General features: G+C 34.8%; 2 protein-coding genes across 2 annotated transcripts in view; both read right to left on the bottom strand.

The window, feature by feature from the left end:
- Positions 1–304: 304 nt before the first annotated feature.
- On the bottom strand, positions 305–8,301 carry cnot8 (CCR4-NOT transcription complex, subunit 8). The gene is made up of 7 exons (XM_051093873.1): positions 8,163–8,301; positions 7,427–7,614; positions 6,368–6,561; positions 6,089–6,250; positions 1,799–1,943; positions 1,596–1,706; positions 305–1,507 (listed from the first exon to the last, which is right to left on the bottom strand). Exons 2-7 carry the CDS (start codon positions 7,541–7,543, stop codon positions 1,379–1,381), a joined length of 858 nt encoding a protein of 285 aa, XP_050949830.1. The 5' UTR covers positions 7,544–7,614; positions 8,163–8,301; the 3' UTR covers positions 305–1,378.
- A 1,237-nt stretch (positions 8,302–9,538) lies between these two features.
- Positions 9,539–17,760, bottom strand: part of wwc1 (WW and C2 domain containing 1) — a 35,651-nt gene continuing 27,429 nt past the window's right edge. Inside the window, exons 19-21 of the mRNA XM_051092615.1 lie at positions 14,764–14,994; positions 14,550–14,668; positions 9,539–13,290 (exon numbers count right to left, since the gene is read on the bottom strand). Coding sequence (XP_050948572.1) covers positions 13,224–13,290; positions 14,550–14,668; positions 14,764–14,994 — 417 coding nt within the window. The 3' untranslated portion in view covers positions 9,539–13,223. The remainder of the gene's footprint in view (positions 13,291–14,549; positions 14,669–14,763; positions 14,995–17,760) is intronic.

The raw sequence follows: 17,760 nt of genomic DNA, 5'->3' as shown, positions 1-17,760 counted from the left end.
GCAAAACAAATTTGAGGCATGATGTCAAATTGAGGCTTTATCTATGGAAATCTTTAACATATTGGCACCAAACTTTGTGTGAGCAATTGTCACCTCACACAGAAAATGCCATATCGATTTGATAACAACGACAACTATTGGTCAAAAGTGATAACCTATTAAATAAAATTACCAGAGGTTGTATTTATGATTTCACAGCCATTTTGACCAAAATCATCCTAAAATGGTGGAGATTACTCGTTGCAGTTGATTTTTATCAACACACAAACCAGAGTTTTATATATAGTATTTTATTTTAGTATTAAGATTCAAAAATTGAACATGTAATTTTTTGTGTGATGCTTAACTTCACCATAAAACAAGCAGCGACAGATCATTTTTCTCCATACTGTGTACGTTTGAATGAAAAAGTTAAAAAAACGTTTTTAATTGGCAGATCTGAATGTGAGCTTAGGTTTTTACAAGAAAATGGTGGGGTTTAATTAGACTAAATTTAAGAAGTCCAGCATATGTTTTATGAAAAATGATGTGCTCAAAAAAAAATAAAAAAAAAATAAAATAAAATAAAAAATCCCAAAAGAACTGTTCACAATAAGATGGCAAGAAAGGTGAATTTCCACTTCATGTTGACTTTAAAAGCTGGAACAGGTCAGTTTTTAAGAACACATACCTTTAAGTAGTCTTGAGACTATTGTGGCAATAGAAAACATTTTAATACATAACTGCCTCGACAACAGATACAATAAAAACGCGTACCACAAACAGTCAAGATTGTGAGACGAACACATTTAAAACTGTTACACAGGACCAGTGGACTCGTGTTCCCAAAGATACCCCAAACCTGAATCTAAAATGTATTCCTTACAGAAAAATGCTTAAATATAGCAGTTTCTTTTGAAAGTTCAGATTTTAATATACATACATGCTGGCATTTTTTAAAAACAGAACCCCACAGTCATGTGTATCAATGGTGAGAGGGTGTTTCCTCTGATCTCAATAACGAATAATTCTTGAGCCTTTCTAGAAAATATCAAAACATTTCTAAAAAGGACTGAGCATATTAAAATGCTTGAGTCTTGTAAGCCATAAGATACACAAGCGCTGGTCCCATGCTTAAAACAATGGAGTTTTTAATACTGTAAAACAAGGTAAAATTTTCAATTTTCAGCTGATGGGAGGAATATAATCACATCTGGAGTCCTGGAACGTTGCAATGTCATGGACTACAGAGCAGAACAGAATCTGAGATTAGCTTGTTTGTAGTTCCCAATGTCCCTTTAGAATGCATGAATCATTTGAAATCATCGTTGTAAAGAACAGGAAAGAACAATATCTGCTGGGTGGGGTTAAAACAAGTGCGTCAGCCACTAGATTTTGGTCAGTGCTTGTTGTTGGTTTCCTCCTGCGAGGAGTTAGAGATTCCATTCTGACTTTGAGAGGAACCGGATCCCAGGCCATAGAGCCGCCCGCAGTACTTGGCATCGTCAATGTTGTCTTCAAAAAACAACTGAAGAAAAAAAACAGGACAGCAAAATAAAAGACTGATCAGGTAAAATCCTTTTATTTACCAATGGTCTCATTTGGTCAATAATAACCTCTTTCATGCGGAAGAAAGCCATTCCAGTGAGCAGTGAGTCTGAGCCAGCCTGATGCTGCCTGCCGATCCTTTTTAGCTCCAGCTGGTCCGCCACCTCCTGAAGTCCACCCTAAACACAGCCAAAATAATCGGAGTTTTTTCCTTCTTTAACAATAACAGTAGATAACATCTGTACCACATGGGCTACAGCATCTTTCATACCTTAAGGTTTTTGCAGCTCTTCATAAGATATTTGACGTCATAAATGGCTGGGAAAAAAAGGTTTAAAATCTGAAAGAATTCATGTTCCTCTTCTGGCAGCCGGGAATCTGTGAGCAGCTTCACCAGGTAACCAAAATCATACCCACTAGAAAGGACAAAGAAAGTGCATGAAAAACCTTTTTGGAACGCAGTAGATGTGCCAATTCAACATACCATAACTTCAGTAATACAAGTCATGTTTATTATCTGAAATATGCTGTAACTTATATTAAAAAGTAACTGTCAAAACATTTGGATTTGTGCAGAATGAGAAGGGTACATGAGCCCAAGTTTATTTGTATAGTGTACTTCTTCCAACAAAGTGATAGCTTTAGTTTTCCTTTAAAAGAATTTGTTTAGACTTTGTTTAGAGCATATATAATTAATACATTTGGAACACAATTTGGATTTCCCCACACAGATTTTGCATCAGGTTTAAGTTGGTCAAGCAAATTCACTGCACAGACCAGCAGGAAAACCTCCTGGTTTGTAATTTACCTAACGGTAGGCCCCTCCCCTTGAACGCAGATGAGCCAATGGCAGTTGCCCATCAACTGCACCAAGACCGGAACTCGGACATCTTTAGGTTTCACAGCCATAGAGAAACATCAATATGATGGCGTTTATGCTACAAAAATTGTGGCTTGGGTACTTGTAACATTGACTCCAGGTATCCTGAGAGGATAGGCAATGGATTTTATTTTATTCCATTTCCTAAACCCAACCCAAACAGAGCAAAATATCCCTAAGCATTCAACCCCAATCCCATTTCAAAAATTTATCTGGGATGTTGTCATTGCGATCATGACAATCGTAACACGAGGCTTCTCCTGTTAGCATTTTTACATATTTATTTTGAAATCTTTTATATATCCCTCCATGGCATATTTAAGTCCCACTTGAATAATTTCCTTCCGTGTCCAAAATTGATCAAAAGCATCTTGGGACAAGGTTTTTACACCGACAGCTGTCATTGTAAGACAGTTAGCAACTCTGTTCGTTTTACCAAGTGAATGACAGAAAGTAAATGGGGGGGGGTGCTTACCGATAGGGCAATTATGCAAAATTTTGGTAAACATAACTGCCTAAACAGTGCAAAAACAAACAAAAAAAAAAAAAACACGTCAGCACATCTTCAACTTAACCGTGACCAAAACTGTTCAGCCAAAATATTGAGGTAGATTATTAATAAAGTATTAATTCCCTCCTGAATTAAAAAAAATCCTGATAATTTATTAACCCCCATGTCAACCCCTGTTCATGCCTTTTTCTTCCCTCAGTTGAAAAGAAATTAATTTTTTTCTCCATATAGTAGACTTATAAGGGAGCAGTTGATTTAACCACAAATCTGCTACTATGACTTCACGCATTATGTAATAACGTTGGAAAGATCACACGTGGTTAGTTCTTCGTCTGTGTACCTCAATTCAAAAAGGTAGGGTGGGATGAAGAACACCATCTCATTTCGTCCGACGCTTTTAAAAGGTTGTTCACTGCATGTTCGCTTTGTAAGCACTGGGTCAGTACTTCCGCCTACAACACACGTGACCTTTCCAATGTGACTGTGATGCGTGAAGTTGTGGGCACAGAGTTGAGGTCTTCACGGATCCACTTGGATCCGAAAACCCAAGGTCCGACCCGAGAGGGTTCAGGTCCAAAAATTCTATGAGAATGAACCCGATAAGACCCAAATTCTTTTAAACTATCCCGGGTGCATAGCTTATTTTTGTGTTCATTTTTGAGAAATGCACATAGAAAAGGAAAAACCACTTGCTTTATTAGGATGCGTGTTCCTTTCCTTTTTTGTGTGCAGAAGCCTTTCACTAGAGATCATTGGTCGTTGCAGACAACACAAGAAAATCCATTATTTATTAGGCTGTGGGTTCAATTTTTAATCAAACTAATAACGTTTATTTTTCAAATCCACTGGTCACAAATGAAAGCTGAACTCAGAAATAACACGCATCTATCAGGCAGGCAAAAATATTATAGGAGAAGTCCACTTCCAGAACAACAATTCACAAATAATTTACTCACCCCCTTTTCATCCAAGATGTTCATTTCTTTCTGTCTTCAGTCGTAAAGAAATTATGGTTTTTGAGGAAAGCATTTCAGGATTTTTCTTCATATAATTGACATCAATTATGCCCCCCGATTTTAAACTTCCAAAATGTAGTTTAAATGCAGTTTCAAAGAGCTCTAAACGATCCCAGCCGTGGAAGAAGGGTCTTATCTTTAGTGAGCTGTCTTTTTGGAAAATAAAAATCAGTATACTTTTTAAACACAAAAGCTGCTGCAGCACAGGCTCTGGGACGCATGGTCACGACACTACATACTATTGAATCACGTCGAAAGGTCACATGGAACTACAGACCCAGTGTTTACAAAGCGAACACGCAAAGACTAAGAAAGTGCAAGCAAGTCAAACGCCGTTTACAAACAAAAAGGTACAACGATGTTGTGATGGGAAGTTTGGATCATTTTACCAACTCAGACCTTTAAGTCTCGTTCAGCAAAATGAACAAATCTTTTTTCGAATCATTTCGTTCATTTTGGCTAAATATAATTAAAATGTTACGTGTAACTTCCCTAACACATCTACTGCTTACACAAACGCTGATCACACTACAAACAAGCTATAAGAAACAGAAATACAGAACCTAATAGGATGTTGCGCATGTGCGACTGAACGAATCACTCCACAAGATGACTCGTTTTTCCCAAGTCACGTTAAAGATTCGTTCAAAATAAACAAATCGTTCAAGAAAGCGCATCCCAGAGCCTGAGCTACATGAGCTTTTGTGCTTAAAAAGTAAACAATTTTTTTTTTTTTTTTTGGAGAAAAAAAATAAAAAAATAATGCCCGATCGTTTCGCTAGATAAGACCCTTCTTCCTCAGCTGGGATCATTTTGAGCCCTTTGAAGCTACATTTAAACTACATTTTGGAAGTTTAAAATCGAGGCACCAATGAAGTCTGTTATTTTTTTTTTTTTTTTTTGGCATTTTGTCTTAATTATGACAGAACAGATCATAGCTGACAGGAAGCGAAGTGGGAGAGAGAGAAGGGGATGGGGTCAGGAAAAAGTCAAAACAAGTAAATAAATAAATGAAAGTAATGGAGCAGCAGCCAAATCAATCAACAGGACGCTGGGATTTTTCCTGACTGACTGTGGAGCTAAAGGCTGCGAATGCGTCAATGCCGTTTACATTCAGGTCCAATCGGGTTCAAAAATAGCCTAAATGCCGTTGTGTCGGGTCGCACTCAGGTCTAATTTCATTGGGTCTGTTTCGGGTGGGATTTTTCCATTTAAAAAATTAATTGATGCATGTTGGGTTTGGGTAAGAAGTTAATCCAGGTCGGGTATGGATTTTAGGACCTGAGAAGACCTTTAATGCAGAGCTAGTGCAAGACGAGCGTTTGCGGTTAAAAGTATAATTTTTATTTTATTTTATTTTTGAGAAAATGACTGATTGCTAGATATTCCTCAGCTGGGATTGTGTAGAGCCCTTCAAAGCTGCACTGAAACTTCAAACCACTGATTCCCATTCCACTATATCGAGTAAAATCCTGGAATGCTTTCCTCAAAAACCTTTCTTTTTGACAAAAAGACATGAACATCTTGGCATAAACTAATCCTTTAAAGAACATTTCTATGATTGGTTTATCATCTGTGAACACAACACCCTGAACATCACACAAAGTTTAATTGTTCAAATTTAATGACAGAAATTGTAGTTTTGATTGAAGACTAAATAAAAAAAAAAGGTAATTTCAGTTTCAGTGTTTCTTTAAAAAAAATAATTTTGGCACACCTCTACTATTATTTTGGCACACCTCTATTATAAAAGGGACTTTGTGTCAGCTGAGTTTCATACATGACTACACTACAGACAATGGACCTTTTTGCTAAAAGGTGACTGCACCTTAAAATTGACTTATTAAAATGACCTTAATATTTTATTTTATTATCTTAAGACTTAAGCTTGACACCCATGAGTCTACAGGGTTTTCTCTGTGAAATCATCTTTTATTTTTCTACATGTTGCTTATACCACATGACTTCAAAGTTGACTGCAAGTTTTTTTTTTAAATATTAAAAAAAAAACAGTAAGGGATTTTAAAATAATAAATAAGCAATAAAAAACATTTTCTTTTTAACAAAATCTTAATGACGCCATTACTATTAGCAATGATTCATTGATTTGAAAAAATAAACAAAGAAAGAAAGAAAGAAAGAACTATTTGTTACCTGTGAAATGAGAGCCACTTGACATTTTCACAAAGCACAAGACCTGATGTCATCAGGAGCTCTGCAAAGTAGAGTGTGTCGATGCCCTCCTCTTCATGCTTTTTAAACTGTAGCCCAGAGTTCTGAAGGAGATCTATGGAATCCTGTGAGTACATATCCTCTCTGCAAAACACAGGGCCAAACAACACCCACCATTACTACTAGTAGCATTACTGTCTAAGGTTAAATCTAAAAATACTGGGATAAGCAAAGGATAAGCAAGTATTGCTGGACACCTACGTTAGATTAAACTTAAAGTTAAACTGCCATGTTGTGGTTCCAGGCGGGTAGTCTCCATCTTCATTCATAAATGTCAAGCCCAGCTGGATGATTTTTAAAAGGTCCACATTACACCTCAGAAGCTGGTACTGGTAGTCAACAGTACTACGGAACTCTCCAATGGGACGAACCACCACACCGGGAAACTCTGTGTCCTGATGTACCAAAAAAAACATCAAGTATAAATCAACAAACTTACAATGCTTAATTATGCAGCTAATATTTTTGTTAAATCACTTATACAGGACTTGTGATTGTGGTTTTTTATGTTTTTTTAAGAGGGCTCACCAAAGCTGCATTTATTTAATCAAATATACAGTAAAATCAGTAATACTGTAAAATATTACAATTTGAAAAAAAATGTTTTGTATTTTAATGGATTTTAACATAATTTATTCCTATGACGGCAAAAACTTTTTAGCAACCTTTACTTCAGTGTCACATTATCATTATTCTACAAGGACACATTAAACCGATCAAAAGTGATGGTAAGTGCATTTTTAATGTAACAAAAGATTTCCCATTTTTAATAAATGCTCTTTCAAACTTTCTATTCATTAAAAAAAAAAAGGATCAGTTTTCACAAATATTAACACTGAAACGTGTTAAATGTTTTGCTGCTTAAATATATATATATATATATATATAAAAAAAGGTTTGTGTGTTTTAAAATGATTTTTAAAAAACGTGCAAAGGCTGCTGAAAAGCTTTGCCATCACAGGATATATTGTAAGATGCAATTCATTCCTGTGATGGCAAAGCTGATGCTGCAGTCTTCAATGTCACTGTCATTCAAAAATTAAATATTTTAAAAATTAAATATTTCACACAGCATTTCTGATCAAATAAATGCAGCTTTGGTGAGCATAAAAGACTTATTTCAAAAATGTTTTAAAAACTTTAATTATTCTAAACTTTTGACCAGCAGTGTAGATTAACAAAAATAATGCTGTTTAAACAATTATTTCAACATTATTATAGGGCATTTTTGTTATTAGCAGACTATAATGAAACACACACCATGGCAATGTAGTTGTAATTTTGAATTATCTGTCTTATCTTCCTCATCTCTTCCTCCACATTGCTGGCCCAGACCTCACAGATAATCTGACTGGTATCTGCAAGTGCGGCTGGCATGATGATGATGAAGGTTAAGGAACTGATCAAGTATCCCAGCAATCCTGAAGCTCTCACAGGCAAAATAAATTCTGAAGGAAGACCAATTAGGTTAATGAGGTTTGAATCAGGGAAAGAATATTTAATTCACTTTCGTAGTGGAAATACGACCAAAAGTAGGTGAAAATTAATGAAATACTGCTAAATATTAATTTAATATTAACACGGACAACGCTTCCAGGCGCAAACAAATAACCACTATTATAAATGTAACACTCATGGCCGTGGAAATACTAAAATAACCATAAATATTAACTAAACTTATGAATATGAATTCACTTAAGGATAATATTCACAACTCTAACAACTAAGTATATTCTAATGAATTTCCAATATAAACGATCATTAACTAATTTGATAAAACATTTTAACTGTTCACAAAAGACGTCGGTCATATGATATAAAAGCATATTAACCATGATTTTGTTAGATGGATTTGTTATTAGCTTAAAAATTTAGCATCTGTTTCTCTGCTGTCGCCAAACATATTAACAGACAACATTTGCATTACAGCGAGACTATGAAATGCTACTAAACAAATATAATATAGCAAAAAGCAAAGATTCAGATGACTAGTTACCTGACAGAAGTATAGTTGTTAAATGTAGATGTAAAGCCACTGTGCAGCTGAAAAGCTAGCAGCGACTCTAAACACATACAGCGCGCTGCTTCCGGTGCTGCGGGATTGTGGGAAAACAGCCGCCAAAACTAAAGCCTTTCAATGATTGGAGCAGAATGTAGAAAAAACCAACGCACAAGGCAGTGTCATTAAAGGTATAAACTGATTACATGTAATCTGGATTACGTAATCAGATTCCAAAAATCAAGTACTTATAATTGCATTAAATAGCATTTAAAATACTCATAATCACACTACAGTTACTTTTTTATGGATTACATATTATTTACACAATAGCAATAATTTACTCATAATTTACTGATTCTCCCTAACTCATCTTTTTAATCTTTTAAATGTTCCTTTCTAAAAAAAGCCTACTGCTTATAAACATTCAGAAAGTCTTCCAGTTTTGTGGACAGCCACACAAAGACTAGTCACTAGTCAGGTGGCGACACAACCTTTGACTTCTGGATTTACAAAAAACATTTCAGATTTAAGAAGTGTTTCAATATTGCATCAACTACTGATGAGCACATTATTTTTTTATTTACATTATCACTCTGTGGGTCTTTCAAACACATTAAAATTCACAAATTCAGAAACATTTTTCCTCATCTGATCCTATTTCACCTAATATATTTACTTGAAGTACCCCTGAGATTTTAAAATAAATATTTTAATAATCACATTTGCACATTTATGGTTCTTTGACACTGGTTATGGCCACATGACAATGCATTCTGATTGATTTTATATTTTAACATTTTCATGATTTCATTAATTATTAGCATTTCATTAAACTCACAAATCCCAGTTTGGGAAACCTTGACATAACATAATGTTGTTTATAACAATGAATAGAAATTATTTTTTCATTTTTGTATTTTTATACCAATATGGTACAAGATTAACCTATTTAAATCAATGCAATGAATGACATAGGTCAAAGTAATCTAAAAGTAGTTTGATTGCATTACCTAAAATGTGCAATGTATTATGTTACTAACTACAATTTTTGTCACATAATTTGGAATCAGTAATGAATTACAATTTCTAAGTAATCTACCCAGCTCTGATTACTTTGATATTTGACACTAGATAGATGGATAGATAGATAGATAGATAGATAGATAGATAGATAGATAGATAGATAGATAGATAGATAGATTTTATAGCATAAATTGAATAATTTGCTGAAAATGTCCCATATTTTGCCTTTTTTTGGTATTTTACTTTAAGTAACTAATAGTTGGAAGAAAATGTCACTGTTTTCAAATATTTCAGTACAGATAAATCTAACAGGAATATGACAGTACAAATACAAACACAAAACAGTATAAAGATTAGAAGAGGATTTTTTTTTTTATATTTGTTGTGAAACTACAAAACATACTATTGTGCTGGTGATATATTTACAATTCTGGTTGACAGTACAGTGTCGATGATAAAATTCACAGCTTTCAGAAGTCTCACAAGAAAAAAGAAAGACAGCACACCCAAATCACAAAAGTGCAATAAATACAAGCTGTACTTCTCAAACCATCTCTGTGATCAGATCAGGTTGTTTTCCATCATTAATACAAGATTAAAAAAAAAAAAAATTAAATGCACTGGAGTTTTCTAAATAAAAATCCTACTGTGAACAATAAACAATCATTCATAACTACCAGCATCAGATACTGACAGCATTTCATGTTTCCTTGTGATTATTTTGAGCAAGTATTACATGATTTATGCATGACTGGACAGAGCGTCCAAACAAAAAATAAAATAGCCAAATATAAAGTCCTTATGAACCTCAGAATTGATAGTTGAAGAGCACCTAAACAATCAAGACAACTCTCTCCAACACATACTGTGAACGGTAGATACTGTACGACCAGTGAAAATATAAGACATTGTTCGAGTACTCTCAGAATGAGACAAACTATAGTGTTTCCAGGTAAACAATACAAATTTAAAGGGGACCTATTGTTTCTCTTACATTCAAATAAGCATAAATTTATAAAAACTGTAAATCTGAAAAGCTCTGGTTAAAATAATAAAAAAGTACCTTAATTAAAAATGCCAATTTGAGAAAATGCACATCACACAGCAGCTGGGATGTAGTCTGTTTGGCAGTGTACTGTCTTAACTGGGTCTAATCTGCTAAATAATACATTTAAGAAAAGAAACAAAGACAGAGAAATGTTTGCATTCTAATAAACCGAGTTAAACAACCAAGTACAATGGCTTTAAAGTGAAAGCTATATTATGCTCCTATTCGAATTAGATATTTGGCTAAAAGCTTCGGGAAAGCATTTCGGTTGGGTCTTATATGTTGTTTATAATGCGCCACCATCAAAATAAATATGCAATCTCCATCTCCTAAACCAATTTTAGGCAAATTTACAATGGAGAAAAAAAAAAATAGGTTTTTTTAACAAGAGTGCTAGTACAAATTCAGTTCTGTCTGTATGCCACTAGGTGGAGCAAAAGACTTGGCTATATGCATATGTGCATTGCAGATGAAGATGGGCTTGTGGACCATCCGTACCAGACTTCACATTAGTTTCAGACATTGTGGTATCATTTTGGAGCATATCATAGTCCATATAATGAGTGCAGAAATTTCGTTCCTACAATTCCAATGACAGTTGATTTGAGGTTGAGCCAAGGACAGTACATTCAATATTTCCTTGAGGAACAAAGACATAATGAAGCACAGGAGGAACTCATTAAGAACATAATTGTACATGGGAAAGCGTACCAGTGGGGAACTGAGCGAATGCAAAACAAAGACGTCGAGAGCACGTCTCATGAGCTACACCTTAGCCTAATACGATGTAGATCAAATGGAGATTTCACGTAACATTTAAACATGAGCAAAATCAATGAAATTGGGCTGGTAATACCAATCATAACTGGTTAAATTAGGCCAACATTATGTACAATCCATATCAAATAAAGCGTCGCAACAATTGGGGATTTTTTTTTAAAGTGCTACATTCAGACTAACATCTTGGCCTGTGATGCAAAGCTATTGTTCCAAAGGGGTTTTAATGACATGCTAGTAACATTCATAGTCATCCATTATCAAGATACTTAAAAAATTAGACGTAACTGAACATTTTCCATGTAGATTAAGAGTTTAGTGAAAATTAATATTAGATTAGCATAGAGGGAGTGCTCATTTACATAATGCAAATCACCAGTGAGTCCCTGCGTATGAGGAGTCTCCAAATGTTACACAAACGGATCTCTGCAGTGGCGTGCGATACATTATTAAGTGTTTACAGGGAGAGATGGGAATTATAAACTGCGTGCCTTCACAGCTTTCAGTGCCTTAGATGTGTTGACGTTTTTCTGCCGCAGGAATTATACAGTTCCAAATTTCAACACCGTTCTTCATAAATAGGTCAATCTCACAAAAACTGTCCAGGTCATATTTTTCTCCAAATTCAAAAGATAAAAAAAATAAGAAATTACAAAAATTAGATTGATTTTTTATGTCCATTAAGGATGTCAAAATAATTTCTGTTGCATTACTTATGTATTGTATTTTCAGTCTATATATAAATGATAATATATATTATTACAGTTTATGTATTTTCTTAAGAAATTTTATAAATTGCAGTTATACATTATGATAGTATTTACTGTACTGAATTTCGCTTTTTTTTTTTTTTTTTTTTTACAAAAATAGTAATGAGAGAGAAAAAAAAAAAAATCTCATTACAGTAATGCAGAGGACATTGTGTAACAGTAATGAGTTTTCCTTCACATTACAGAAAATGTGGTTAAGTATCATCAAAATAATTTTACATTACAAATAATTTTATTTATTTTATGCAAATCCTAAGCGAAATATAATTTCCGATTTTTCTTTTGTTTATAGGGTGAAATATACGTTTTGTGAGATTCAACACACCAAAGACTCCTCTAGTACTGGTAGGTAGCAATTAAAATACAATAAGCTTTGAGAAATGTTAAGATGTTGGCTTTGATGTAAATGAAATGACTACCATTTGTTTTCAGTAGCATCCAAAGCCTTGTTTGTAGTCTGGAGCTAAAATGTTAAGCGATGTGAAGGGTGTTTCTAGATTAGAAGAGATTCAAACCAGTAGAACTGAGACACTATTAGAGCATGCCACTGTAGGAACAAGAATGGGAAGTTAATTAAAACCTAAAAAGACGCTTAAAGTTTTCCAAAGATTCAACAAGAGCTAGTATATGGGAAAGTACGATCTTAGCGTTCACAATGTGCTTTTTTTTTTGCTTTATTCTCTATATTGATGCCTTTTTCTATTAAAGTGCATGAACTATCTGATATTCTACCTGAGAGTCTGTGGAACTAAGTGCAGTTTCTACATCATTTTACGAACATTTGCACTAACAAGTGTCTTATTTGCATGTGCAATTAACAAAACGAACATGGAGAACTGTTAGCAATCAATTTAATCTACTAACCGGTCTAGTTAACTCATGCTTTAGATTCATGCTTGCTAACATCTGTAACCGTTTACACAATTGCTTAAAAAAAAACAAAAAAAACACTCCTGTTGAACATAAATGTGGACAGATGTGCTTGTTTTAGAGGGACGTGACTGGAATAGCAGGATTTATGCCCGTTCGTTTTGTCCTGAACCTTTGTGCTATGAACAGAAGTAGTACCGTAAGTATCTGTATTCACATCTTCAAAAGTTACAGTAAGCAGTTCTGCCCAATTAGCAGAGCAGCATGTTTCACACTCGTTTCAAAGACGAACTGGTGTTTTTGAATGACCAGTAAAATACCTAGTACAGATACCGACATACTCTTATTAGTAACAGAACATGGTGAAATTAAAAAATAAATCTAACTAAAAAACAAACAAAAACACGGATCTATACAATTTCAGTTTTGAGAGTTAAAACCCAGTGTTTTAAAATGACATTTTTCCTGCCCAACATACATCTTCCTGTCACACCAATCTTCATTCTTCATAATACCGCCAGATGTCAGTTTTGTCTCCATGGAAACAGCAGTTAAGGTGGATATCTTCTACACGTCGTCAGCTGGTAGGTCAGGAATGTTTATCTTTGCCCTGGTGAAGAAGGCCATCTTCTCTCTATGAGAGATTACAGCAGACAATAAGTACAGCTTGAAATTGAATAGTGTCAGATGTAAAACCATGGAAGGGTTATGACTTGACATTAGCTCTGTCAAATCGTAGTGAGCTGCCTACCCAGAAAGCATTTTAAAAATGCATTCCAGATGAATTACAGCTCTGCTCCTAACGAGTTTCCATTTGAGTTTCCATTTCCAGAACAAGAATTTACAGATAATTTACTCACCCTCTTGTCATCCAAGATTTTCATGTCTTTCTTTCTTCAGTTGATAAGAAATTACATTTCTTGAGGAAAACATTTCAGAAATCATCCCCATGTGGTGGACTTCAATGGTGCCCTCAAGTTTGAACTTCCAAAATGCAGTTAAAATGCAGCTTCAAATGGCTCTAAACAGCCGAGAAAGCAGGGTATTATCTAGCGAAACAATCAGTCATTTTTGAAACAAATTGAAAATTTATATACTTTTTAACCTCAAACGCTCGTCTGGTCTATTCTGCGTAAACTCTTGTTTTTTCAGGGTCAATACAGAATACGGTATGTCAAAAAACTCCCATCTCGTTTTCTTCCCCAACTTCATAATCGTCCTACATCACTGCAGAAGTACCGACCCAGTGTTTACAAAGTGAACATGCAAATAAGATCAAACGGGCTTTATACAAAAAAGGTAAAACAGCGAAGTAGGACGACTTTGAAGTTGAAGAAGAAAACAAGATTGGAGTTTTTCGACATACCCTAACTGTATTGACCCAGATTACACAGACTACACATGCGCATTGCAGAGACGAGACAAGACGAGCATTTGTGTATAAATTGTGAATTTGTTTTGAAAATGACAGATCGTTTCACTAGATAAGACCCTTCTTCCTCGGCTGGGATCGTTTAAAGCCATTTAAGGCTGCATTTAAACTGCATTTTGGAAGTTCAAACTTGAGGGCACCTTTGAAGTCCACTATATAGAGAACACTGCTGACATGTTTTCCTCAAGAAACACAATTTCTTATCGACTGAAGAAAGACAGACATGAACATCCTGGATGACGAGGGGGGTGAATAAAATATCTGTAAATTTTTGTTCTGGAAGTGAACTTGTCCTTTAAGATGATGACTGAAGGTAGCTGCCTATGTAACCAGTAGATAGCATTGCAGCTCAGTAGATTTTGGAACTAAGCTATTATTTCTCCTCCAATAACCTATGCCCAAGATAATGTTTAGGATCAGTTCAAAAGCAATAGTTTGGATGGGTAGCAACAGGTGCCCACCTAAAGGACTGGACTCCAGGAACCTCTTTGAGGCTCTGTCCACGAATCTTGTGCACATCCTTAGCTGCTGCTCGCATCATCTTCTCTACCCTCTTTTCCTGTAGCTGCTCTTCATGGGTCTAAAGAGAGAGTGGTGAGACAAAATCAGATGCTAAACTGTCATTTAAGAGCCCAGTTTGTGGATTTGTTAGTTTTAGAAATCTAACTGACTCACCTGTCTCTCTGTATGTTTGAGTAGCAGACGGAAGCGCTCGTCTTCCTGTACCCATGTGGGAAGGACGTGCTGGCCCTGCTGCCGGGCGCTTTCTAACTGCTCCTTTAGCTCCCGAAGCACATGCAGCTCCTCGTTCAGTCGGCTGTGCCGTGTACGACTGACCTGCAAGTCCAGCTCCAGATCTAGAGAGGTGCGCAGGAGCCCGTCCAGACCTTTGATCTGCATCTGCGGCTGTGTGTGAGATAGAGGAACAAAGGGGTGAAAACTCACTGCAAAATTCTGCAAAAATGACTACTACTCCCTCCACAGTATTTTACATTCTTTAAAATGTTTTAGTAAAAATATTTGGAAATAATAAGGATGTAACAATATTATCAATATCATGGTATCGCCATAGCAAAACTGTCTCAATATTATTGTGGTCATATGACGATATGAAACAATATAGGCCTTGCGAGCAAAAAGTGTAGATTTTTAAAATATTCTAACATAAAAGGTCTTTAAAGTTGTATTTTGGGCCATTATGCTTTGGCACAGTATCTGTCAAATGAACTAAAACAGCAAGCACAATATTGCTCAATCCCTTCATCAAGTTTTCACTGCACGTCTCAAAGCAAAGCGTGCACGTTGTTCATGCAATCAGCTCATGATCCAATGTTTTCGTGCTTCAGAAAGGCTCATTTCACAGTGAATGCATATTTATTGCATGTACTGTGAGTTTAATGTGCATCTGGGAGTTCAACGGCCAGCAGTTATGCTTTATTTTTGCAGCAGATGATTACAGCATTTCACTAGATTTGTAGTACGATGTGTTTTTGTAAGCTTATTTTCAATGAAGCTAAAGATTTCTTTCAAAATTAAAGCTTTACTGTCGTTTCCATCAAGATAAAAGCTTAAAAGTGCAGTAAGTATTGCTGACAGCTACTGGTTTAAACGGGTAATTTTACTGCAGTCCAAATTCAAAACATCTCTTTCAAGTGTAGAAATTAAGAAAGTAGTATTGTAATTTTCCTACTGTAGTGTAAAGCAAAAATAATATACCTATGAAATATTCATTTTCATTTATTTTACAGTGCAACTGTTTTACAATATATGGTTACTACTGTCATAGGAATAACAATAAAATAAAAATATTATTATTATATTCTAAATTGTTTGGCTTCTAAAACACCAGTGTGAATGTAATTTAGACTAAAAGAGGGTTGAGTCCCCTTTAAGGTTCAGGTACAAGTCAATTTGACTTTTTTCTGACTTAAAGGTGTAGTTCACTTCCAGAACAAAAACTCACGTTTCCCTCTTGTCTTCCAAGATGTTCATGTCTTTATTTTTTTCAGTCATTAAGAAATTACGTTTTTTTTTTAAGAAAAAGATTTCAGGATTTCTCTCCATATAGTGGATATGTATGGTGTCCCCAAGTTTGAACTTCCAAAATGCAGTTTAAACTGCAAACGCTCGTCTTCGTCTAGCTCTGCATTAACTGCGTGTATATTTCTGTTTATGACAGTTAGGGTATGTCAAAAAACTCCCATCTCATTTTCTCCTCCAACTTCAAAATCATCCAACATCACTGTTTTACCTTTTTTTGTAAAGAGTGTTTGACCTTTTTTGCATGTTTACTTTGTAAACAGTGGGTCGGTACTTCTGCAGCGATGTAGGGCGAATCTGACGTTTAAGGAGAAAATAAGATGGGAGTTTTGAGACCTAACTTTTGAGACTTAACTACCCTAACTGTCGTAAACAGGAATACACACAGTTCACGCAGAGCTAGACCAAGAAAGACGAGCGTTTGCAGTTAAAATTATATCAATTGTAATTTTTTTTTTTTTTTTTTTAAGAAAATAGTCGATCGTTTTGCTAGATAAGACCCTTCTTCCTTGGCTGGGATCGTTTAGAGCCATTTGAAGCTGCATTTAAACTGCATTTTGGAAGTTCACACTCGGGATCACCATGGATTTCCACTATATGGAGAGAAATCCTGAAATGTTTACCTCAAAAAAAAAACTATTTTTTTTTTTACAACTGAAGAAAGAAAAACATGAACATCTTGGATGACAAGGGGGTAAGTACATTATCTGTAAATTTTTGTTCTGGAAGTGAACTACTCCTTTAAGTTTTCTTAGGAACATGGGTTTGGGCTCTTAATTTTAAACTCTCAAAGTGCATTATACAGAAGAATTTAACTTTAAAGTGTACAAAAATTTCATTTTTTTTTTTTTTAATATTGCAATAAATCATGGTATCGTGGACATATTGCTATATTATCATATTCTATTGTGAGATTCTGATATCGTTACATCCCTAGTAAATAAACATTGCTGTTTATTGCTGTATTGTATTATGGGGAACGTTTGTGACCAGTAATGAAAATTTCAGAATTCAGAATCTTTCTATTCACTTCCAGGATAGATTCGATTTTTTCCAGACTTTCCAGACTACTGTATTGGTATTGTTATATTGGCACATATAAATTCAAAGTATTCTGTATCATTCTTCTTTGTGTTCATTTAGTGAAAATGAAGAATCTGAAACTGCTTGGACACAACAGCTGGGCTAAAATAATGGCTCATATAACTAAAAACCAAACCAAAAGACAAAAACCATAACAACAAAAAAATAAATCAATCAATAAAAATACACAACACAACGGTACAAAAATGATTGGTCTGTAGCACTGCGTGCATTTTCTACATCATTTCACATAGATTTGCACTTACATGTTTTGTTTGTGTTTGACATTAACAAATCAGAAATAAAAGGCTGTTAGAAATCTATGTAATTTACTAACCGGTCTAGTTAAGTCCTCATGTTCATCATAGTTTTATGCTTGCTAACATGCTAACTTGTTTTCATTATTTCTTTCTATTATAATTGTTATTTTTTAACTATATCATCCAAGCTTAGTTAGTAGCCTATATCTTTAATCACTACACCATTCACCTTACATTTGTACACTTGGATATGTGATCTTCATTTTTAAATAACTTTAAAGCCTATACT

The sequence above is a fragment of the Labeo rohita genome, chromosome 21 (assembly GCF_022985175.1).
Source record: "Labeo rohita strain BAU-BD-2019 chromosome 21, IGBB_LRoh.1.0, whole genome shotgun sequence".
Lineage (NCBI taxonomy): Eukaryota > Metazoa > Chordata > Actinopteri > Cypriniformes > Cyprinidae > Labeo > Labeo rohita.
Note: the sequence above shows the minus strand (reverse complement) of the source record. Positions and strands in the feature narration are given on the sequence as shown.